The following is a 24,024-nucleotide window of genomic DNA, read 5'->3' on the forward strand; positions in this document are numbered from 1 at the left end:
ACACACACACACACACATCATTATCCATATTTTAGCTCCTGATTAGGTGTGGAGATATCTGAAAGATGCTGTACAGCTAAAATATTCTATTGTATGCATTTGAAATGCTCTGATAAGTAGACAAATAAAATATCTTCAAAATACACATTTGTAAGCACAGGCAAGACTTCATTTTATTTGATTCACTCTTTTGACAGGGTGGAGTTTAGGATCACATACTAACATTCATTGTTCGTTTGCTGTTTGGTTCCTATGATTTCACATTCTTTGCTGTTTGGTTTCTCACTTCTTGTCTGGATCTGTAGCAACTGCAGAAAAAAAAAAAGGTCGAGACAAATAATGAGAGTTAGGGTCACTCTAAGCGAGCACAAATGTGAAAGCACATGTGCTGAAATACAAATAAAGGAGAGCTTGTAATATCCACATTAACACAATTCCTGTCTGTGCAGCGGTCATGAACAAAATGGGCATTTGGCTTTGAGTGTGTTTCACACATTAAGCATGAACCACCAAGTACTCTCTCTTCTCTGCTGAACAAAAGAAAACCATCTCACATTCAAACCACCCCCTCCTCTCCCTCCACCATCCCTCTCCAGCCATCTGTTCTTACTTCGGATTTCTAGCTTGCACTCCACTTCGTCCGTGCCCAGGTCGTTGACGGCCATGCAGGAGTATTTGCCTCCGTCGAACGTGCTTGGCTTGCGTATGTTGAGGGTCAGCACTCCCTGATTGTTCGTCATCAAGTACTTGGGATTCTCTCCAATGATCATTTTGTTCTTCATCCAGATGATCTTAGGCTACAGTGTTGGAAAGTCAATTACAGATAGAGAATGCTTTATTTTTTCCATTTTTGATGGAGTTGATGCCAAACTGATCAGAAAGTTTTCTATGTGAGAACAGCATTTAACTTTGTTTTCCACCTAACTTTCACAAATAATGAGCGGCAGCTGCTGCCAGCAAATCATGCTTTTCAGATTATTTTAATTTACCCTGGGAAAGCCTCTGACCGCGCAGCTGATGGCAGTGCTGTAACCGGCCACCACAGATCTGTTAACAAGGGGTTGAGTAAACTTGGGCATACAGGACATGTCCATCTCCTTGTAGGGGTTTTGTTTGTGCACCAGGCCTATGGAGGAGAGTGAGATAGCAGTCAAACTTAGACAACCCCATATATTAGAGGTAACACAATATACTTGACATATTTATTTATTTATACACATTTGGCTGCACCTGTCTTGGCAATTTTGGCCGTGTTCTTGCTCTGGCGCGGCTCCTCACTCAGGCCACAGAAGTTTTCACTGTAGATGCGGAACATGTACTCATTGCCCATGATCAGATCTGACACTGTGCAGTTTACTCGTCGGTTGTGCTCATAGACAGTAAACCATTCCTGAAAGGGGGAATCACAATTTGAGAATAAAACTGTGCTTCAGAGACTTGCTGGAGGATAACAATTGTGCCAGAAGGGCCCCTCCTCACCTTAGTTTTCATGTCTGCCTTCTGGATGGTGTAACCAGTTATCTCACAGTTGCCATCGTCCTTGGGGGGTTCCCATTCCAATGCTGCATTGAAGCCCCAGATGTCTGTCACCCTCACGTTCACAGGAGGCCCAGGCTTTTCTGAATTTGTTAAACGTGAGAAGTTCAGTGCAGCTGTTGTGGAATAATCTTTACAGTTTAAGTAGAAGAAGACAGAATCTTACCAACAATCCTGATTTCAATGGTGGCCCTGTCCTCCATGTTCTCGATCTTTAACACAAGCTCATATTTTCCAGAGTGTTCTCTCTCAGCTGAACGGATGAAAAGGATGCTGTCGACGTTTGAGTTACGGACGTTGATTATCTTTTCATCAATGGGTTTCCCATCCTTGTACCAGGTTGCAACAGGGCGTGGTTTACCCTGGACACAAAGAGTTTAGCAGTCAGATTAAGAGGAATTCTCTCGAATTAAGATTAAGGAAACTCTGCTGATCTACTGAAATACATCTGTTACTGCACTGCCAATTTCTCAGCTGAGGTATTACCTACATTGTGTGATTGAAAGCTGAAATACTAGGAAGCACTGATCAAATATAAGACAGTATAAAAGTTTTATCAGTGCCACACTGGGTTCTAGTTCTTGTAGGTGTTCTACCCTTTGAAAAAAAACACAGTACCATAACCTTTCTTCTGTTTTAACTTCATAAAGTTCCATTTTGGAAATTTTTATCCGAATAAACAGCAAGATTTTCTTTTCACCAGTGAAATAATTATTTGAAGGTGAAATGTTTAAAATTCTTATCTCTAAACACCCAAATTTGCTCTCAGCTCTCTGCTTTTATTCACAGCAGAGTTACAACACACAGTAGCATCCTTAACATAATGGAGCACTGTAGAGCATGACCTTCTTGCTCCTTCCAGGGTTTACCAGTATATTTATTATGTTACATATTTTGTATATTTATTTTTTTTCTTATATATTTCAATAGAGCTGCACATGAACTTTTCAATGTGTTAGGGTCTAACCTGGAAAGGGATGGTCAGGTTGATCTTCTCTCCTACTTTTCTGATGTACTTTGTCCTCAGCTCACGGGGAAGGCGGATCTTAGGATGTTCTAAATCAGGATAAAGATTTTACTGAAATTGAATATATAGCAGTACAGTAGCATTGAACATTTCTATCTATATGAGCAACCACAAGCTCTAAAGGTGCACTGAGCTGTTTTGAATATGATATAATCCTGGAAATCTATTTACATGCACTCTTTGACTCATGCCTGCTCACATCTTAACCTGTCAGACTCACCCATGATCTCACGGATGGTGACAGGCTGTGTCAGTGTAGCAGGAGGGCTGCGTCCGGCTACGTTTACTGCCGCCACCCTGAAGTTGATCTTCTCTCCTACTGGGAGGTCACGCACGACATACCACTGCCTCTCACAAAGATCCTTGTTTGCCACTACCCACTCAGTGTCTGAAGTAAAAGAGAATTACATGCAGTAAATCACAGCAAGTGGGAATTCAAAATTATGTGTTACGGTTTTGTTCTATTATTACATAATTTGTGATAGAAGTTTATCTGATTAAGACACGATATACTTTATTGAGACTGTGTGACACTTCAAATGTATTAAATAAATGAAATTGAGTTGCATTGAGTTAAATTGTCAATGACTTATTTTTGCATTTATCACCTCCTTCCTTGCAGTATTCAATGATATAGCCATCCAGGCCCCCGGCTCCAATTCTCTCCGGAGCGAGCCACTTCAGGCTGCATGTGCTGTCTGTCACGTCATGCACTGACAGACGTGTCGGCTCACTTGTCGGCGCTGAGGGTGTTGAAAGGAGAGATTCAGGATAGTTAAATGGAAGAATTGGAGTTGTTGAGAATGATAAAAATAGACGATTGTCATACGTACCAATAGGCATAAACGGTTTGGAGTTGAGACTTGGCTGAGACATGCCAATGCTGTTAACAGCAAACACCCTCATCTCATACAAAACACCTTCAATCATCCTTTTGGCCTCATATGTGGTGGAGTCATATACGTCAAAGTTGAGCTTCGTCCATCTGGAGGAACCTTTCTTCTTCCTCTCCATGAGGTATCCTGATTGAGGGTGGGGGGAGTAGCAAGCATTAAATTGAGCAGAACAATAATCATAAACACAACACACCATCCAACCCATTAGATATGAAGAGGAAAAATCCATCTTTTACCTTTGAGCGGTGCGCCGCCATCAAATTTGGGAGCCTCCCAAGTGATGGTGGCACAGTCCTCACCCACGGATGTGCATTTGACATGCTCAGGGGGGTCAGGCACATCTGAAATGAGATTTGGGTCGGTTTAATATCACATCAGAAACTTTAAAACATCACGGCACACCTGACATATTAGTAAGAGCTTCACTTACCCACAATCTTCACAAACAGAACGGCCTTATCTTCTCCAGCAGGATTGGTTACACAGATGGTGTAGTTGCCCTCATCCTCCCTTTCTGCCCCCTCTATAACAAAGCAGCTGAGGTCTTTCCTGGACTCCACCCTTATACGCCCTTCAGACTCTGTAATAGGCTAATAAAAAGGAAGTTACAGTCAGGAGGGGTAATTATCATAAAATAAAATCCTGTATTTCATCAGTCAGGTCAATGGATGAAAAAAATTAACATTTATTTTCACAAGTTTTGCTTTTAACATTTAAATGCACATTTTGTACATCTCTTTTAGTCAGGCTCTCTCCAGGTCTTTTGAGTTGACCCTAGAGTGACTGAGGCTAATCACGGTTCACGAGGCAAATAAACTGCGGTACCAATGAGACCTTGAGAGATAAATAAAATGCCAAAAAGGTGGAAAAAAGATTTTCTCTGAAAACATCAGGGGTGTCCTTGATTCCCTTTGCCCCTAATTGTCTACAAATAAAAAATCCTTTGGCCGGGTAAAATATCAATAGGATAGCATTTTATTTTGTTGAGGGAGCATTATTTTGATGCCAAGGATAGAGAGGGGACTGTGTTCATGGGAAAGGCAACAGGTGAGTTAGTTAGCCTGCTGATGTTGGAAAATCATGAACTATGTTTGTTTTTTAATGTATTTTCCACTTTTTTTGTGACAATTGACTCATGCATTTGTCAAAATAGTCCTTCAAGACACCTTGTGTCTGACAGCTGTGTTCCTATCGAACACACACAAGAAATTATTCAGTTTAAAATGAAAAAACATAGTTAGTGAGCATACTGGCTACTTAGCTTTACTTGTCACACCCTTACTTTTTCTCCTTTGGACCAGACGACAGTGGGCGCTGGCTCTCCTGTGATCTCTACATCCAGACGGAGCTTGTTGCCGGCCACCACAATGATGGTGTTTTGGGAAACCATGTTTCCAGTGGTGTCCAGGTGGATCTTTGGAGGATCTGATTATTGTACATTTAAGAGATTGTGTTGAACTGGATCTGAGGTAAGAGCTCTCTTGTGAATGTAGGTATTTTAAAGCTACCCACCTTGTCTCGGTACATAATCGATCTTGATTTCTGTTTTGAGAGAAAAAAGCATTCATGATTTATCACAGTTGTTGTTGATTTATGTGAATTTTTGACATCTTCCTGTTCTTCTCACCTAAGAAGTTGAGTTTGGCAGACAGTGACAGAGCGTACCCATCAGGAACAAAAGTATAGTCTCCAGCATCCTCCGGCTTCACATCATCAATAACCAGCCGATGAAACCTGAAATGAGAAGATTTCAATCCTCTAAGAAGTACAAGTATGTTCCAGCAAATCTGTCTGAATGTATTCATCTGTCCTTGTACCTTCCGATATGCGTCATTTTGATGCGTTCACTCGGCAGGACTTCTACTCCATCTTTGAACCACTTTCCTGTGACCTTATCATCAGACACCTCACATTTGAACACAGCCTGGTCTGTTGCCTTGACTGTCAGATCGGCAATGTCCTGCAACACCTCCAGTTGTTTTTCTGAACAAAACATTAGAATCCACAAGAGGATAGTTCAGGTAGGAGAGAGAGAACAGGAAGACAAGGTTTAGAATCGTAACTTCCTGACGTCTGCTACCATGAGGTGTATATTAGCTTATTAAGAGAGACATTAAGCCCTCTGGACAGCAGTTACATTCAGCTGCATCCACAACACTGAACAGCACATGTTTGAGTGGAAGAAAAAACTTAACAATATAGAAAGAAAATCTCTTTAAAGTAACACTTGTATGTCACTAATATTCTCTTTTCTACAAATTATTTTAAAAATAAACAAATTGACAATTATTATTAGTTTGTTTTATTATTACCTTCCACTTCTAACTCTCCTTTAGTATGGCCCCCGTTTGTCCATGCATGGTACATTCCAATGTCATCTAGGGTTGCCTCCAGGATGATAAGTGTGTGCTTCTTTCCGTCTTTCTTGAAACGGTACTTTGTGGTTTCCATGTCTTTATGGAGCTCAATATCCTCAAAGAACCTGGAGGACAAAATTTACTGAGCATATCTAAAACACATCACTGTCTGAAAAAGAATGGTAACAGAGAGCCTGGGTGTGATGGGATCAAAATATTGATCATTAAGTGGCTGATATAAGTGATTGGAAGATATTAATAACTATTCTTAAGTGGGAAACTGCAAACATTTTAGTGTTTTATATTGTTTGTTTTAATTAATTATTAAATATTTAATCAGCTTTTCAAAATACATTTAAATTCATAGAACATTAATTATAGATACTGTGTGAATAAAGAAATGTAAATAAGAATACAAAATACAGTTTTGTATTCAACTCGAGACTTTGAGGATTTCATTTGTAAAATGAACCAGAGTGCTTTCCCTTCCCCATGTTCGTGTGGTTTGCATTTCCTTTGTGATTTCCCCTCCACTGTGTGTGCCTGATTGTTTCCATCAAGTTTAAATAGTCTGCTCTCTGTAACTGCGTATATACACACATACACATGAATATACTGTATATAGCATGAGTAAATTGGTAAAAGGGAAGGTAAGAGGATGTAATGATAGAAGACATGAAGGCAGTTGGTGTTAGAGGATATAGAAGATAGGGTGACATAGGAAAGGATGTCACCCCTGTGGTGACCCCTAACGGAACAAGCTGAAAAGAACTGAGGTTATATTTATGAACTTTGCTGTCTTTGTTTATCTTGCTTTGATCTTGTTTTTTTTGCTTTGTGTTTGAATCCTTCCTTAGTTTTATTACAGCATTTTAGTTTTCTTGCCCTTGAATGGTCTACATTTGGACCCATTATTTTAAACTGCTTATAAGAGATGAATCTACTGCAGCTGATAGCATTACAATGCCAAGCTGAATGGCTGTTTTAGTTCCACAAGTGTTAACCACAGGTAAAGGTTTGAAATGTGATGCTGATGAGGGTGTAAAACTTCTCTGAAAACTTGTCTTAAAAGTGTGACCTCCATAAATGTTTAAGATCAACATAGTACATGGAAAGTTAAAGAATTAAAAGGTGCTGCCTAAGGTTTCTTAACCATACTTTGATTGAGATAGAATTGCCATCTTGTGCACATACTGACCACATGACGTGGGCGCCTTCCTCTGACACCTCGACCTCAAATTCCACTCTCTCTCCAACGACCACATGATAGTCATCCATTAGCTTGGTGATGGTCACCGGGGGCTCTGGACAGAACAGAAGGTTTTTTTTTCTAATTGTCAGGTATTCAAATTCACAATTTTCATGTCGGATTGACAATAAGCACAGTCCAAAAGGTGCTATACCTTTAACAAACACCTCTGTGAAACACTTATCGTCACCAACCACACACTCATACGCAGCATCATCAGCCAGGGTCGCTTTGTTGATGGTGAGTGTTCTGATGTTCCCGTTTGCTTCCATGACGTACCTTTAAGACAGATTAGAGGATAAATATTGATGTTTTCATTCATGGCACTTATGTTTGGTTATCATACAAAAATAAGTTTTTTTATATAGTTTCATTTAAAATTTGCCTTCAGGTGCTTGTAGTCTCAGATATTTCTCACTTTCAAATTTGGAAATGGGGGGGGGGGGTTATCCGATTAGTTTATCTGCATTAGTTTACACCAAGCATTAGATGTCCTGGCAGTGTGGCTTCTCTAGCCCTCTGGGGAGGCTCCTTGTGACTGGCTAAAAATGAAGTGTGTGGATGGCAGCCTCATGTGGACAGTCTGAGGATGCTAATTTTAGCATGATATTTATACAACATGACCCATCAAGTCCATCTCTGAACCTGATGATGCAGACTAGATCACTGTCTAATTAAGAAATTTTTTTGCATGGATTTATATACAGTGCGAAAGATGCTAGCAATGATTTGTGTGAACCAGTTTTAATTGTTTGTGTGCTTGTGTTTGTGTTTTCAAGCATGTACTTGGCTGAGGGTTTGATCTCCTGGCCGTTCTTCAACCATTTGACCTGGACATTTGGATCAATCACCTCACACTTCAGGACAATTTTCTTGCCCTTATCCACCGAGTAGCAAGAATCAAGCCTCTTCAGGAAAGCTGCAGTTTGATGCAGAAAGGGAGATTTAAGGTTCAAAAACCCATCAGCAACTGTAAAACCTTTCCTCTCTTATTTACTCTGCACATCCTCTTCTCTGCATCTCTCCCCTGAGGTAAAAATCTCAACTCCTAAATTATGCCTGTCCTACTTCCAACAAATCTGTACTTCTTCACCTCCTTTCACCTCTCGCTCACCCCAACTTACCCTCACTGTGCTTGGGCTCAACCTTCATCTTTTTAAGACGTTTCAGCATGCCTCTCAGGTCAGTGATGCCATACTTAAAGGCAATTTTCTCATATTCGCTCGGATGAGCATTCTTAAGCAATTCCCACACATCTATTTCTGGTTCTTCCTTTTCAGGCTTCTTCCTGTTAGCAAGTAGAAGGTGGAAATTTATATTTGAGTGAACATGCAAAAATGTCTTCTCATAGGAAAAAAAACAATCTCACTACAGTAGCATTTAACCAGTTCCTCACTTCTTAGCAGCTTTCAGCAGAGCACTGAAATCCAGGTCTCCCTCATCCTCTCCAGCATCCCTGTGTGCACAGAAAGCAACATAACAGCATGCCTGACATGGCACAACATCAGATATATGGCGAGACACCACCTTTGCTGAGAGACACTCTCTCACACAAACGCTATAAATAGTTCATGTATACGTATTCCCTGTTGTGTTCTGGCACACACGCATATAGACAGCTGAAACGTAAACCCCGGCTCACTTACGCTCTCTTGAAGGCAGACAGAATATCTGTCTTCTCCGCCTGCTGCGCAGCTGTAACAAGAGAAGTTGCAGAGAGCGCACATTAGAGGTGGATCAGATCAAAACATCAGCATGTATGGAATCTGCGGTAGTCTCACTGGGCCAGAGTCCACTTTCACTCACCCTCAACAGAGATCTCGAAGGTGGAGCTGTCACACTTGTCTTTTGCTGTCACTTCACACCTGTAGCCCCCAGCATCTCCAGGGACCACTTTGATGATCTTCATTTCATATGTGTAGATCTTAGGGGAAAAAAACATCACTCAATTACTTTTGGTGGATAAAATCACAGAGGACAAACCTCGCATTTTACATCCGTCACACACCTTTGTGTTCCTGTCGTAGGTTTCTTTGAATTGCATGTGTTTCCCAGCCTTGCTGCCAAGGTCCAACCACTTTCCTTTCAACCATTTCATGGCGGGTTTTCTTGTCAGGGTGGTTGAGTCCACCTTGGCTATGAAAGTGACATCCATTCCTGCCATCCACAAACAACAAATAATTAATAGACATTGAATAAACTGGTCTGTCTTGTCAAATATTAATCCATTTGTTGGTTTGTGCCTCCCACCTGAAACGGCGGCGACATTGTCTGGTGGCTTCTCCAAAAAGAGACCGGTGAGCTCGGTCGACCCAGGCTCTGAGAAGAAAGAGAAACAAATAATTTCTTTTGTTCTTTTAATTGTGAAAATACTTTTGATGGCTATAGTTGAGACTAACACCATCAAATATTCTTCAATATCCACAGAGACTGTACAATGAACCAAAGCGCAAAGGACACAGTAAAATTCCCAGAAAAATCTGAATGGCAAACAGTATACAGTATATGAAATATTATGAACACTGAGTGGTAAACTACAACATAAAATAATTAAAACACTGAAAGTGAACTATGGCAAGCAAATGTTTTCTGCAAACATACAAACATAAGAAAACTAGCTTGCATTTGCATGCTTAGCTCATACTGCACTGTATTATCATTACATGTTATCATTACTGTGCATCAGTATTTTTCTTAAATCTATGTACAGTACATGTATATGGTTTACACTCTTCTCGAGCGAAACTTGATACTTAATAAATATTTCTAAACCGTCCTCTGGCGTCACTGTAATTAAACAATGAAAAGCAATTAAATTGTTTTTACTGACAAATTATAGAGCTTTATTATTTCACAGTATTTCATAAGCTTAAAAAACACTTAAAAATGCAGAAAAAAGATTTTATAAGTTACCGTAGCTGTGCATTGAGCCAAGCAAAAGCACCATTAAAAAACTATTCAAAATGAGTTAATTGTTTTACAAATACGGTAAATAATTCAACGATTTTGAACCAAAATTTAAACTACTGTCGAATCCTAAACCAAAAATTCAGTGATTAAAGTTTAATTAAGTGAAAAGTGCGATGTGGTAGTGTATTACCATTAAATAAAGTCATGTTTTTCTCTTTATATTAAATGAACATCCCTCAGTAATACCTGGTTACGAAAAATCTCAAGAATCAACTCAACCATTCAAATGCGACATGTTCACTGTAACATAGATTGATGCATGCACATCATTTCATAGCATGACATGTGCATGCAGTCTACAGTCCCCCTCCTGTCTCATCCACTCAGCTGACCCTCACTCTCGTCTCCAGCGTTTGTCTCATACGGGGGGCGAGTATCCAGTTTAACATATGGAAGTATAACCATCTGCTGTTATACTGTACCATAGGTCAGCTTGAACTCCAACAAGGCAACAACCATTACCAAATTATTATTCTGTAAATTGTAAAATCAACACACACCACACGGTGAAATGCAATCAAAACAAAAGTTTACATGTAGAGGTAAGGTGACATCAGTCAAACAGAAAGTAATCAAATGTATTGATTACTGCCCTTTCAATCCCCAGACACGATATTCATTGAAATTACATTGGTTAATTCTTTTGGACTGATATTGCATAGATGCTGTGTGTGTGTGTGTGTGTGTGTGTGTGTGTGTGTGTGTGTGTGTGTGTGTGTGTGTGTGTGTGTGTGTGTGTGTGTGTGTGTGTGTGTTTGTGTGTGTGTGTGTGTGCTGCTATGTCTCCTCCTCCTGCTTTGCTACTGTGATGGTTGACACTTCTCTATTTAATGTATGTCTGCTTCTGTTCTGGAATAGATTCAAAGATGAACATTCAACGGCAAGAAAGATGAGATGAACATTCATAAACATTAGGTGTTAAAGAGATGGAAAGAAGCTGCAGAAGCGTCTCAGGAACCAATAACCGAGGAATTTATGAGATAACATCCAGGGCAGGGACTAAACTTAACATTTAACGGCCTTTCCATGGCTGCTTGGCCTGTCTCTTGACTCATCAGACAATATTTCAGAGCAAACTTGCAGGTCTGCTGCCCCTGCTCAAGATAAAACCCCCGTTGTGAGAACACAAATCAGCTTTGCCACTTTTGGAGATAGCATGTGTTTTCTCACCTCTCCTCTGCATGCCTCATATCCCATTATCCGAGCCTTGACACTATGGCCAAACAGCTTTAAAAAGAAGCTGCCAATTGTGGATAACTTGGCCATCCACTGGTCTAACATATAAATGATGTTGAGAGTTCCAAGTTGGAAGTTCCAAATGCATCCCAGGATGGACTTTAAACACCGGACCACATAATCCAAGGTGGCTACTCCATGTGTTAAAAGGGGGGGTGCTCCTGTGATATACTTTGTATTTCTGACTGATTTGTCTAGTATATAGTACTGTCCAACCTGCAACTGTGTGTGTGGGTTGCTACAGTGTCGTATAAGTAAACTACCACATAGTTAGTAGTTTTATATTCAATAAGTGCAAGCGCAACAAATGTTTTCGGTGTGTCTTATTTTCTGTTTTTGCTGAGGTTAATGGGGCCACCAAAAGCCAACATAAAGACCCTAAAGTGGTCCAGACAAGCTGGAGACTTCTCAACATTCCACAATATGTCCTGCACAGAAGATCGTGAACTTCTCGGTGGTGTCAGCTACACCAGTTGAGCTTTACTCAAGACGAGGAGTTTCTTTTTAATGTTGGTAGATTAGCAACCATCAACTGAAGACTTGGCACTTCCCCATCCGATCTAAACCAAAGAAGACACTTGGTATTTTAGTAGCTACAGCTACCATTGTGTTACAATGACTGTAACTCACAAACAACAGCTGTGTTACCACTCGCACTGTTTGGATTGCCAGAGGGACAGAGGCAGAAGACAGCTGATATTATAGGTCACAGATGGGATGGGAAGCACTCTTCACGTGGAGGAACACAACCAGCATAGCTGTCATGTGTCTGGGAATAAAATGTTAATCCCAGGAGATGGATATCCTGGATCGTGCTACTGTAGCGACTTTGTTGAACATTTTTGGAGATTTGTCTTGCAGGATGATGAACTGACACATTAAGGCAAATGATGTGTTGTGTTGTTTTGGTGGTGTGTTTTCACAAAGTACCAAAGAAGGAGGACAACTTAGAAAAATGGCATGTGAATGAATACAAGCTGCATGAACAGTAATAAAATCAATGTTGCAATGTCAGCCCAAACTGAAGTAGTCAAAATAGTTCCAAATAACACAATAGCTACACATGACACTTCATATATTATGTGACGTCTTGACTAGCACATAATACCAACACTCAAGCCATACTTCTGGAAGTAAATTGTCGACAAACAGGTCAATGAAATTGTTTTCTCTTTTCTTACCATCCCCATCAGCCTCTGAATCTGTTGCGGACAAGGAAGCAAATTTAACTGAAAAAAGCAGCTGGAAAGCAAAAGCTCACTGATGCAAAGGAAATGACGCACCGATGCAACACAGGCCGACAGACAAACAGGAAGTACTATGCACCGTTCAGCCAGAACTTATAAATTGAGGTACGTTCCTTTTGGCGTGCTTATTGTAGGTGCATGCAACAACATTAAATATATATATATATTTTGATGAACAAAACACAAAATGCATACAACAGTACAAAAAACCTGTTGTAATGACTTGTGGACACCACAATATAAACCAAACAAAGGTTAAATTCACACTTCCTGCAACATATACTACACAGTATATGTATAGAATGGTCAAAGGAAAAAAATCCACCTTGGGCATTCGGTGTGATCTCTAAAAGCACTAGCAATCCATGATGAAGTCACTACCAAATTTTTATTAAATTAAAGACTATTCAGCAGATCAGTTCATGTTTTTACTAGCTGAACAAAGTTCTATAGTAAATATTATGCAGGTAAACTGAAACTGAAATATTTTCCAAAACAAACAAAAATAGTTAAGTCATGCGTATAATAAACTTTAAACACAAAGTATACTCATGTATGCACTTATATGTGAATACATTATATTGATTAAATATTCAAACACATTTCAGTGTACAGGATTCTGCCTTACCTCCATCTACTGGGAGTAGATCTAAGGAAATGAATAAGAAGTAGCCTGAGTCTCAGTATATGTGCATACATTTACACTGAACTATTTCACTACATTCAGACATGATGAGCTGAGGAGAAAGTTAGCATAATATGTGTGTTGTTTCCAAACACTGAGTGGTGCCTACCATCTTCTTCCGGCTGCGGTACAGCTGGGAATATCAAATTCAAGGTTAAATCGTTGAAAAGAGAAAGTCAATCAAGACCGATCCCAAAAACAATAAAACATAAAAATCATGAATACAGAGGAGTTGCAGATGTTTGTGCACACATCACATGCCTGCAGTGACATGTAACACAATGTCACGTGGAACACAGAGTTCAGGGATATGGTAAATGCATCCAGTTGCAGTCATTTAATATTCAAATTCACGCTTGTCTTGTCTTTTGCACACACGACGGTCATCTTCCTACAATGCAGGGATTTAACATGCAGAATGTTTCAAGTTTAAAACATTATTTCCTTTCCCCTTGGACAACAAATAAAAGATAAAGAAAACACTGACATGATGCGGCATGACATCACATTAACAGGGGAATGTTACACACCAAAATTACTGGAGGATACACAATCTGTAACGTATGTGGCTCCAGCGATCACACGTGACACATGCTGAGGGCTAAGTATTAAATACAAACTCTGTGAATTAACTTAGCGTAATAATTCCATTATCCGACCGTAGTGGCTTCATATTCTCATATGATGTGACTGACTTACGGGCCTATCTGCTTGTCGCACTGATTGCACAACTTATTATCTAAAGCAAAACCACTTGTTCTATATTATTCACATAATTACCCTGACTGATTAGTTCAAATGCTTTTCTCACCACGGTTCAACTCGAGCCCACACCATGTCACATATTAACACAGGGTGAATGCAGTGGATCATTCAGTTACAAAAAAGGGAAGAGAAAATTAATAGAAAATTGTTGCCCCTCACCCTCCTCAGTTGGCTCCTCTGGAGCTAAAATTAATGTATTTTTGTTAGAGTGGAAGTGAAATAAAACAACGGTAGTCCCATTGGACAGCATTTATTTGACAAACTACAACAGCTGACCTGAGAGATCAATCAGTAACAGTCAGTTTATCAGTCTGTAACACATCAAATCCAGCCATGTATCACATGACCACACTCAAATAAATTATGCTTGTGAATACCAAAGCATTTTTTTCCTCTTGGTGCCATCTGTTTAAGAGTTGACATTATAAGAGAAAAAGCTCAGAGGTGAAAATAAAAATCATATGCATAACTATATCATGCTGACATAAATAAATAAATCACAAATATGACAAAGAACTGGTGCATGATGCTTGCACTCCTGCAGGAGTCTGAGCCCGTACTGACACTGACAGCTGACATAATACGTGAGCAAAAGTGAAAATGTGATAGCTGTAATCAAGTCACTATGTGATAATGTAAGATACACAAAAGGTCAACAGGAAAATACTGACGACAAGATGACTTACCCTCCCCCTCTGGTTTAGCTGAGGAATAAAAAACAAAAAGGTGATTAGAAACCAGCATTATTTCATGCTTTTGCACACAATTCAACATTTGACATCTGACATTAGTTTCTGTTCACATAAAGACAATGGGTCCTTGGGCCTGACATGATTTGGAGTGATGGATTGTGAACATATTTTAACTTTACGTCGCACCCTGTTAATATTTAACTACGTGCTTGTCTGATGGTCAAATGAGTAATCTTAGACTGTAAATCCAAAATTAATGCCTCTGAGGTAAGAGGATACATTCTATTAAATGATGACCTTTGAAATTTTTATTAAGTTGCATAATCTTTGAAAGCGATACTGTTGAAATTTACCACTTCATCTCTATTTACTGATTGGAAAGATAAATTCCATCAGGCCACAAGGCTCTAGAGGATGGCAGACAGTCAATTTGTTTGGAGAGGGGAGCCCAGGGGGTTTAATTGTTGAGGCCTAAATCTGCTCAAAGGAAATGCTCACCCAAAATAGAGGCATATAGCCTAACTCCTCGAGTGTCTGTGTGGGGGTCACTGTAGTAGCTGGTAAAGGCCAGGATCGGTGTCTCATGACTTTTCTGAAGTCATGCCACGTTCTCTTAAGTCGAATGCAGTTTCCTTGAATAGTTGAACCATCTTGACCTTGCTTACTTTACTGTCAACCTTAGACATGTCATTAACACTAAATAGAACAGCTTGAGTTTCACTGTATTTTGCTGCTTTCATATAAATAAGCAGGATTATTCAATACTGAAATCTTATAACAGAAAATGCTAAAATTGGATATACAGTACTGTATACAACATTGGTTTCATATGGCTTCTGTAACATAACAGTTAAATACACTGTATCTGAGCTCACAAAGACAGCCTTTACAAATGACTGATACCCCTCTGTCCTAGACTTTGTTGTTAATACTTCATTCCGCATATTAAAGCACCTGTACTGAGAATAAATCTGCATCAGCATCTTACTAAATCAGTCCACTCAGGGAGAGAATCCTGATCATTTCTAACGAGTTTGTGGTAAACTTGGGGAAGGAACCTCTGAACAGCTGCTCTTCACAGTTTAAATATCCCTCCCTAGAGAATGTCTGTGGTTTCAAATGCGCTTTCTACAAGGTTCACATTTGCATTGATTAATATATAATTAAAGTCTGTTTTGGCGGGTGCATTTTTTGTTTGTTTACGTCCTGAGGAGAGCTCTGCTTTTGTTTTGTCATTCTACCTTATATAGTAACACCTACTTTATACCTATTGGTAGTCTCTCATTAAATACATTTACTAAATTGCTAGTAGCAGCCCTACAGAACACTGTTAAAAATGACCTCAATCAAAACAAACAGTAAAATCCTGCTTGTACATTAATGCCTATTTATAAAAAGTTTCCTTTAATACTTTAAACACATTTGGTGACAAAATGTTTCAAATCCTGGACTTTAATGTGTAACAGTCTTCTCTCTAATATTAATACTTTACTGAAGTATCTAGATACGTCTATCAAATAGATTCTATATCTTCATTCTGGTCTCCTTTGGTTTATTTCTGGAAGTATTGGGGATCAGAAATTTGTTTGGGGTTTAACTTTCTGTAGTTTCATGCTCTGTGTGGTTAGCGTAGGTACTACACGTCTTTTTGTTTGTCTCCCGATGTTTACTCCTGACAGTTTGATTTACAGGTTGACACACATGTCATCACCCTGACATAAAGAATCGTATTGGCTAGCCTGGAGAGGTTCAACCTTTGAGGACCTCTGAGTGTCTTAAGGTTGAAAAGATATCTCAACATCACATAATTTCAGCTAGTTTTCATCAGTCCTGTGCTTAGAAGCCATTGGTCCTTTTCTATTCAGATACAAGTGTTGGATCAGTGCAGACAGATCTGAATTGCAAGTGGGACTTGAAATCGTTATATCCATTTTCATATCTTAGCAACTGCATTTTAGATTTACATTTTACATGTAATGTAAATCATAAAAAATAGTGTGAATTATTTTATTATTTCAGGATAATTTTTCGGCTCAGATAATAGTTTGTTGTGATGATGTATGTTTGTTGTCAGGTCTACTGACAGTGAAGCAACGTTCTGAAAGTAAGCAATAGATAACTTAATGATTTGCTTCAGCTGTGACGATGAAAAGCAAAACCTGATATGCTTGGATGCATCAAATTGTGTGGACTTATAAGGAGCAGGAAAGGTCAGGGGTTATTGCAGAGTATTTTTAGCTCCACTTCGAAGGCTGGATCTTGCTGCTCAGTGACAGAGCATAGAAAGCCAATCAGAAAATCAACATATCAACCAATAAAATTGAACTTAAAATAAATGAAATATGTTTTTTTGTAGTGAAGAATAAGTGGAATTTGATATGCCATTTTCATACAGTAGATTTGTAATAAGAGCAGTTTTCTTCGAATTTCAGGTAGAATATTTTTAAGGAACATCAAGTGCTATGATGAGCTATGTGTAAATCAGCACCAGGTGATATGACTCTCATTCTCAAAGCGTTCCAGTTTGACTTGGAATGACAGGGCAGAGGTGAAGACACTGAGTAAGCTAAGTGGAGAAATTAATATTACAAGCGTTAACATGTTTGGTCATCAATGGTCAACAAAAGTAGCACCTGATTACATTTATGGTTATGAAAGTTATGTCATTTTTAAAAAAAAATGAATTATTAAGAATTCGGAATTAGCAAAGCATCAGCAATGTCCTCCAACATAGAACATTACAGTAAGTGGTGCAGAATGGATGGTACAAAAATAACATGAAGAGGTGTGGATTGCAAAACACTCTCCCCACAGTCACAGACTGACTCACCTCACCTCACCCCCTGACAGCAGGGGGTCTGTGTGGCATGGGTACCTGAGAAGACACTGGCCCCTACCTAAATCTAAACAAACAAAAGCTATCACAAATCCAAAATTTGGATTGGATACTGAGGGGAAGGGTTTTGATTCAAACTAATGTGTTGCTTTTAATTGTATGTTGCCTATTTTAGGAGTAATGATTTTATACTAGTTATTTAGATGAGTAGTTTTTTTTAATTTGCTTTGTCCCATTTTGCTGGATAGTAACTGATAAGTACATTTATCTTTTCAAACCTTTGAATTTCATCCTTGGTAAGAATCCATGAACACAAAGACTTTAACAGGCAAAGGTTAGGGATGAACTCACTAGTCAGGGGGATGTAAACTGATTCGCCAAAGAATACTAAACACCAACTTCATGGGAAAGACATTTTATTTTACTTCTCATCACAATAACAAAAAATTATCATAATTTCACGTTTCAAATTTCTGTCAAAAACTTCAAATTTTACATGGGTAACAACATCCTGCTAAAAGTGGATTCAGCGACATAAAAACAGAATTTTCAGTATTTTTTATCTGTTATACATGAAGCAGATCAGTTTCAGCCAATACGAAACATAACCAGGCTCTTCATGCAGCACAGAAATATAGTTGTGCAAATTTAGCTGTTGCACATGAACCTGCTGCACCAAATCAAAACTGTTCCAAGCTTTCCTGTTAAGTCAACGAGCTGCACGCCTCTGGGTGAAGTCAGTAACATACTGACCCCGATGATGTCCAAGCAGTGTACCATGTGACTATTTATGGCCTTTCTAGTTTTCTTAACAGACACATAACAACAATGTGTCAAAGAGGCAAAAACACTCATTTCAATGATCACATGAATCTATTCAGCTGTTTTGGCTCTTTTCGCTGTCATTTTAAACATGTTTTTGTGATTGTTGGGTTTTCTTGGATACAGAATCATGGCATCAAATGGTTATGCTTAAGTGAGTTAAATTTAGAAGTCAGAACCCATACAAGCACATTGTTGCCCCTGAATCTTTTCAGCAACTGTGATTTAAATCATGTTGACAACCATATTTTTGACTTAGTTATGTTGTGCAGCAGAAATTTTAAGATCTGGTTTTCATGAGATCATGATTTTTTTTTTTCCGGTTTTTCAAATCTAACACTGGTTTTTCCTGTATTTAAATATGACTTAGTCTTAATAAGAAAAAGAATCTGTGAAAATAAAACATTACTCTTATGAGTGTGTGATGAGGATATCTACTGATTTTAACAATCCTTTGCTGTGCTACAAATAAAACTTTTCTGGTAAACATCTATCTTCTCAAGTAGATTTCATACATGTATATATATATTTTTTTTTTGAACAGCCAGCATTGTTCCGTGATTCATGTCATTCATGTCACGCTCAATTGATTTTACGTCACAAAAAGTAGAGGCTTCTTACAAATTATTGAAATAACATAAAATTACATTTAATATAATCAATTCCGACAACATCCTCTGATTTAAAGTAGTGTCTGTGCTTTGCAGGTGAATCCTCAACCCAAATCGGACAAATAGATTCAACAATTAAAACCTGAGACCCCAATCTATTTACAATAAATTTTTCTTTCACAAAAAGTATCAGCATACCTGCAGGAGCTGGCACCGGCATGGTTATTCCTGTGTCTTCTCTCTGCTGCTGGAAGACTGGGGGCGTGCGGTGCTTATTCCTTTTATTTCTCCCCTCTCTGTTATTCAAAGCTCTCTTGGCACTCGAGTCACCCACACCCTCAAGTGAGCGAGGAGCTGGGGAGACACTGACTACACCCTCAAGGAGTTCAAGAAGAGATGCACTCAGAGTGAGAGCATGAGAAGGGACAACAGAGCGAGGTGGCGTTGAAAGGAGTCACACCTTCAGAGTGATTAACTGACTGACGAAACCTGTTGAGCTCTGATGCTTACTGGAGAAATACAGAATATCTTGAGATTACCAACAACCGATAGGGTCATTAAAACTTTATCTAGAGCCGAGGAAAATCTTTCTATCATCACTGCTGTTAACACACAGTAAGACCAGGATCATCACATATTTAAAACCAGTTCATTGGGTAAACTGTGTCAGCTGTGGGAATATCACAAAATGTGAGCCAGGCTAACTAAGTATTAAAAGGTATATTTAGTGTACTGTGTTACTGATACTTGACACATTTTTAAGAACGGTTCTCAAGGGACATTTGGCAGATTTCAAAAGTATTTGTATAATTAAGGAGTCAGTTAAAGTGACTTGGCAGCTTTGAAAGATGTATTTGGATCCTTTTCCTTATGTTTGACATCTAAGGAAAACATTTCATCACTATTTTTGGTGAACAAAAAGAAAAAGATGGCAGCAACTGGTTAACTTAGTATGAAAACAGAAGCAATTACTCTTCCTCATGTAAAACTAAGAACCCAACAACAAGCGTCAATGACAATCCATAGATTTTAGGAAAGATTTTTTTTCCTTTTGTTTCTTCACCATTTCCAGTCTTCATGCTGAGATCATAAAATCAGCTGCTCATATCTGAGGCACATGAGTGATATAAATATAAATAGATAAATAATAAAACTTTTCTAACAATGCTAAAGTAAATGCAGGGAAATAACAATGGCCTAGTTATCAGCAGAATGCACAAAAAAATGCATTTTTAGGACAAACAGCCTCTATAATCATCAAACTGTTGAATTTTAAACCTAAAATTCTGTAGTCAGTAGTACCTTTAACTGCATTAACAGTAATTCGTAATTTAATCCATTACATTTAAAAAAAAACTAATTTAAAAACATCATCAGCATACATAATATGCTTATGATAAATTAATGCTTATAGTAAATTAGATGTAATTAAGTGACAAACTCATTTAAACGTCATTTGCTTGTTGCAGCTCTAATCCATCCAAGGCTTTATGACAGCACAAAACAGTTCACAGGGCTGGCCAGCTGACCATACACAGACTTACTGACCATGTACAGACAGTAATGGTCAGCCTGCCAGCCCCAGTGACCATTCAGAATTAAAACATTAACCCATGCAGGGACTGGTCCTCAGAATGTAGTCCTTGCCACATCTTCATTTCCTGTCATCTACTGGGGTCTTGACAGGATTATGCACACTTCAGCTGACGCTGCTATGGAAACAGGTCTCCTGCTGTCAGGGTCAGAGTGTGAATCCGGGAAAGAGACAGGCATGTCAGTCAACCTGGTCCTAAGGACGGGTGTAACCATAGCTGAAGTGGGTGAAATGTCTCAGTGAAGCAGTGCTGGACAGATGGACGGAGCAGTTCAGGGAGGGTGGTGGTCACTTTCATTAGGAGACAAATACTGTTGGCTTATTCTTGTGTAAGGTAGAGACTGTTAAGTAACAACAGCTCCACCTCCCACAGCTACATAATATGTTACAGGTGTATTGCAACTCTTTACTCTTCCTGAACATTTTGAAAATATTAGGCATGTGGAGTTAGATCCAAAGGTGATCAGTTTAGTATTACATTGTGAGCAGGGGGACACTAGTTATGTCCAACATCAGGAGATGGCCAACACTTCAGCTTGAGACCCGAGGAGGAGTTGTTATTATGTTGTTGTTATGATATATATATAAGCTTTAGACTACAGTAGCTGTTGAATCCTTTGCAACATATTGTTCTTAACAAAGGGCAAGATCAAAACCATTTCAAATTTGGAACAGAATGCATGTAATCTAATTCAGAAGACTGATATGACTTTTATGCAATGTAATAGTGATTGAACTGAGAAGTGATAAAAGGCAATTTAAAACATTCACACTCATGCAATGGAATCACAAAGGAAATTTAGAACATATTAAGACTACAGAATAGAGAATGAGAGAGAGAGAGAGAGAGAGTGTGTGTGTGTGTGTGTGTGTGTGTGTGTGTGTGTGTGTGTGTGTGCGTGCGGGCGTGCGTGCGTGCGTGTGTTTGTAAGAAAATACTTTGAACAGTTGAGATCCTCAAAAGTTGTTTTTAAATAGAAGAGATGAAGTCAATGTGAAAATAAACTCTTCCCCAGACAGCATCCTCCATAATGAGAATCTGCAAGGACAAATTTAAATAGAATCAGAACACAAATTTGATTTGAAGGAAAAGGATTTCAGCTGAGGTCATGGCTTCAAAGGAAATATTGAGATGTCCATTTTAGACGTGTAGCAAAAACAAGTAGACAAGTCGAAAAATAAAGATGTAAATAAAAACAGAAGGGTGCGATTTGTAGCCTCATTTATTGCTTCACACCAGGAGTAAGTTTTCTTTACTTTCTTCATTACTTTACAAATATCCAGCCAGGTAGTTCACAAACTTAACACAAGATTCTGGTGCTTCCTATTCTTTTCCAGGAGGACACTTGTGCTCTAGGTGACTTTGGTCATGGTGTGATGAATTGTGCAAGTTGGTGGCTTTCTTCCAAACTTCCTCTACAATCTGATAAGGGGATTAAATCAGAGGACAGCTATAAATAAATATCTGGGGACTTTCACCAATAAGAAAATTCAGATGCAGTCACAGAGATCATTTTTGGAGAGGTCGAGACATCTGTTTTCACTCCTAACAATGACATATTTTGTCATCAGTGGTCATGGAGTCCTTTGTGGGTTTGTCTGTGAGGGGGGGCAGCAAGAGTGACCACAGAATGGTCACTGTAACAAGATACAAATAATCTGAGGGAGTCATGCCTTCAAATTCTAACATCTTTTTGGGCTTCCAGAGGAACTGATACTCTCTGTTCCTTCACAGGGGATAAACTTCATGGCAGATGATGAGTCCTATTTAGTCCTTCTTCAAGTAGACAGTTTCATTTGGAAATAAAATTCATCAGTAGTGCCTGAACACCAGAATAATTCATTCTCTCACACTTAAGTCTGACCAATTACTGGCCTGTCTGAGGGCAGTATAGGTGTCAGGATGATGAGAGCTTTACAGCTCTATAATTCACAGATGTGGTGCTATTAGTGTATTATCACCTTATTATTTGATTTTAAATTCACATGTAAATGCTGTCTGCAAAAGATATTTCTTTTATGGACCAATATTTCTAGGACAACAATTGAAATGTAACTCTTTCATGTGTGTGTGTGTACAAGCCTGTACGATATACGGTGTATACTGTATATACGTATACTGTGTATGTATGTATGTATATATATATATATATATATATATATATATATACACACATATATATATATATACACTGTACGTGTGTGAATATTTAGAATTCACATATTATTATTATTATTATTATTATTATTATTATTATTATTTTTATTATTATTGTTATTATTTATTTTTTTATTTTTTTTATTTTTTTTTATTATTAGAGTGAATGAAATAAGAACATGAACAAAAAAATGCTAAAAAACAAGAAGGTACTTTTAAACATTTTGGCTAAATTAATCATTCATTCCTTCATTTGCTATATCGCTTTTATGCTTACATGGGTCACAGGGGTTGCTGGACCTATCCCAGTGGACTCAATTCACCTAAACTGCATGTTTTTCGGAGGTGGGAGGAAACCGGAGGACCCAGAAAGTACCCACGCAGACACGGGGAGAACACAAACTCCACACAGACCAGGTCTTGAACCTGTAACCTTTACGCTGTGAGGTGACAGCGCTACCCACTGCACCTCTCTGATACTTGTTGAAATTCTTTTAGATGACTGTACTCTGTTATTTAAATTAGTCATTTAAAATAAAGGTTATTTGAGTTGTTCCACCTGATCGTCTAAATGATAACGTGAAATATTTTTCAGGGAAAATAATTTGTTGAATAGAAATCATTTTGTTGAAACACAGAGAAATAACATAAATCATATAAAATAAAATAAAATAAAATAAAATAAAATAAAATAAAATAAAATAAAATAAAATAAAATAAAATAAAATAAAATAAAATAAAAAAACTGCAGTCTGTTACCTTGGGTGCTGTTTCTAATTTACATATGATATAATGTCTCCATCTAGTGGACAAATGAGGCGTCACTTTATTTACTGAAGAGGCATACAGTAATAAGAACAGAAAAGAGAAAGAAAGCAGTCCACTTTATTGTCCCCATGGGGAAAATATTTTTTCACTATTACTTATTTGTTTACTCTGCATGTTTCGTTGAACATGCATATATATGTTAGCATTGCATGTCAGTCAATTAACTAGTTCTGAGTTCATTCATTTATTCATTCATTCATTCATTCATTCATTTTCATGTACCGCCGCTGTATCCGCCGTAGCGGGTCACGGGGAGCTGGACCCTATCCCAGCTGGAATAGGGCGTGAGGCGGGGGACACTCCGGGCACGACGCCAGTGCACCGCCGAGCCACACACAAAGACATACAAACACGCACGCACACACACACACACACACACACACACACACACACACACACACACACACACACACACACACACACACACACACACACACACACACACACACACTCCTACGGGCAATTTGGGACCGGCCAATCAACCTGAGGCGCATGCTTTTGGAGTTGTGAGGGAG

General features: G+C 38.6%; 1 protein-coding gene across 4 annotated transcripts; it reads right to left on the minus strand.

Annotated features, from left to right (window-relative positions):
• Positions 1–143: 143 nt before the first annotated feature.
• Positions 144–19,329, minus strand: mybpc2b (myosin binding protein Cb). 4 transcript variants are annotated; one of them, XM_068305048.1, is made up of 30 exons: positions 19,128–19,329; positions 14,655–14,672; positions 13,147–13,167; positions 12,453–12,473; positions 9,316–9,384; positions 9,074–9,222; positions 8,872–8,989; positions 8,712–8,760; positions 8,462–8,521; positions 8,190–8,353; positions 7,852–7,984; positions 7,220–7,344; positions 7,015–7,120; positions 5,772–5,941; positions 5,277–5,442; positions 5,087–5,193; positions 4,972–5,001; positions 4,742–4,884; positions 3,890–4,049; positions 3,696–3,800; positions 3,397–3,585; positions 3,172–3,306; positions 2,784–2,951; positions 2,504–2,592; positions 1,703–1,898; positions 1,480–1,619; positions 1,231–1,390; positions 990–1,126; positions 611–797; positions 144–308 (listed from the first exon to the last, which is right to left on the minus strand). In XM_068305048.1, exons 1-30 carry the CDS (start codon positions 19,147–19,149, stop codon positions 283–285), a joined length of 3,363 nt encoding a protein of 1,120 aa, XP_068161149.1. In that variant the 5' UTR covers positions 19,150–19,329; the 3' UTR covers positions 144–282. The 4 variants fall into 4 exon arrangements, with proteins under 4 accessions (XP_068161149.1, XP_068161150.1, XP_068161151.1 ...); XM_068305049.1 differs by lacking the exon at positions 12,453–12,473; XM_068305050.1 differs by lacking the exons at positions 12,453–12,473; positions 13,147–13,167.
• Positions 19,330–24,024: the final 4,695 nt, after the last annotated feature.

This window comes from Antennarius striatus, chromosome 21 (genome assembly GCF_040054535.1).
Source record: "Antennarius striatus isolate MH-2024 chromosome 21, ASM4005453v1, whole genome shotgun sequence".
NCBI lineage: Eukaryota > Metazoa > Chordata > Actinopteri > Lophiiformes > Antennariidae > Antennarius > Antennarius striatus.